This window comes from Akebia trifoliata, chromosome 16 (genome assembly GCF_017979445.1).
Source record: "Akebia trifoliata isolate Shusen 1 chromosome 16, ASM1797944v1, whole genome shotgun sequence".
Lineage (NCBI taxonomy): Eukaryota > Viridiplantae > Streptophyta > Magnoliopsida > Ranunculales > Lardizabalaceae > Akebia > Akebia trifoliata.
Window position 1 is genome coordinate 30,114,436 of NC_141390.1, and position 1,664 is coordinate 30,116,099.

Consider the following 1,664-nt stretch of genomic DNA (forward strand, 5'->3'; position numbering starts at 1 on the left):
TGAATAATTTTTGACAATTTTTTTTTCTTCTCTCTTTTTGATCTTCCAATGGAATGAATGTGACAAACTGCAGAGGATTGGATACAAGTTTTGGCTGTTTTGACATGTTTTCAAGGTGAAAGAATGTGCACTTATAGAAATATTTGCAGATTTCCAAACATTCAACCATTATATAGTAAAAAAATGAGCTTAGGTCCCGTTTTTGCAACCTAAGACCCATCCAGGATCCTACCACAATTTGCGGAGCCCATTACTCTCACGTCAGACAACGAGCATGGAAAAGGACATTGTCCCACCCGGTTCCCTTGGTAGCCTTATTATTGATTATAAGGCTCAAAATTAAAATTAGTAAATTTCATTAGGGTGTCCAGATCATTTAAGGTCAGAAAACTTTTCACTAGGACAATCCGCCCTTGTAATTATCGGCCAAAGTATTCCTTCTTGGCCTACCTACATTAACAACATATTAACGTTAAGAGCTGGGATCTTTTGTGCCATTATTTGAATAATATATATCCAATGAGCTTTTGAAGATGACCATAAAAATAACTTGAAACCTCTTTCCTTAAACTCAATATCAATGGCAGATAGATGGATTTCATCATCTTCTCTATTATTAATTCTTCTTCTCATTTCTTTGTCCATTATTGCTGTGCACTCGGTCGTCAATGCAACTGTTCCCTCAGTATTCATATTCGGAGATTCAACAGCCGATGTGGGGACGAACAATTACCTAAACACCTGGGTCAAAGCAAACTACCCTCACAATGGTATTGATTTCCCTGGCTCGATACCCACGGGGAGGTTCAGTAATGGCTTAAACAGTGCCGATCTTCTTGGTACGTATAATTTAAGGGTATTATGGTAATTTAGACTTTGGATAGTTCTCAGTGATCACCAAATATTTTCTGATATATGTATGCATGCATGTGGTGCGGTCGGCCCAGCAGATGGGATTCGAAATGAGTCCACCAGCTTTTCTCTCTCTTATTCAAGGAGATTCTCCTCTCAATGAGAGTATTGTCAAGGGTGTCAACTTCGCTTCCGCTGGGGCTGGAATTCTCAATCTGACTGGAGTACATATGGTATATATGTATACCAGATCCTCTTTCATCTAATTTTTTATTTTATCCGTGAAAATTTTTTTACTTACAAGAAAAGTCAATCTTAGATTTCACAGAATCCCGAACGAGTCAATCAAACAAATGCAGATTTTTGAAGGCATCCCCAATTTACAAATTTACCCTCTTTAGGCTTCGTGGGATTGGTCATCTGTGATTGTGTGAAATCCCGTATTGGTTTTTTTATGACCAAAAAATCTCTTCGCCTCTATATATAATATTTCTTTCATGTTACAACTTTAAGAACAATGTTAACAAAAGTAATATTATGATTTTGGATTTTAAAATCAATTTCAGAAACAATGTAGGCAAAGTACTCTGCAGGATTTTAGAAGTCTTGAGTTAATGGTCATAATCTGATTCTACATGTATTCTGCAAACCTTAGTATTACTCTAATTGTTTTTTTCTTTTAAAAGTAATTTTTTATTTTTTTATTTTATTTTTATAAGTTGTAATTTTATCTTATTCAAAATTTGCTTTTGAAATTATTATCTGTAATTGGTTTGTGATATTAACAGCTCTATATCCAGGGGCGAAGCTAG

General features: G+C 35.2%; 1 protein-coding gene across 1 annotated transcript; it reads left to right on the forward strand.

Annotated features, from left to right (window-relative positions):
* The first annotated feature begins 580 nt into the window (after positions 1–580).
* Positions 581–1,664, forward strand: LOC147383428 (GDSL esterase/lipase At5g55050-like). The gene is made up of 3 exons (XM_086427297.1): positions 581–856; positions 948–1,085; positions 1,641–1,664. Exons 1-3 carry the CDS (start codon positions 581–583, stop codon positions 1,662–1,664), a joined length of 438 nt encoding a protein of 145 aa, XP_086283423.1.

What these genes read in the sequence shown, in the direction of transcription:
- LOC147383428 (XM_086427297.1), top strand. Translation starts at nt 581, where the DNA reads ATGGCAGATAGATGGATTTCATCATCTTCTCTATTATTAATTCTTCTT. An exon ending in TTGGTACGTATAATTTAAGG is followed by an intron (nt 857 to 947) that starts GTATTATGGTAA and finishes CGGTCGGCCCAG; the next exon opens with CAGATGGGATTCGAAATGAG. An exon ending in ATCTGACTGGAGTACATATG is followed by an intron (nt 1,086 to 1,640) that starts GTATATATGTAT and finishes TGATATTAACAG; the next exon opens with CTCTATATCCAGGGGCGAAG.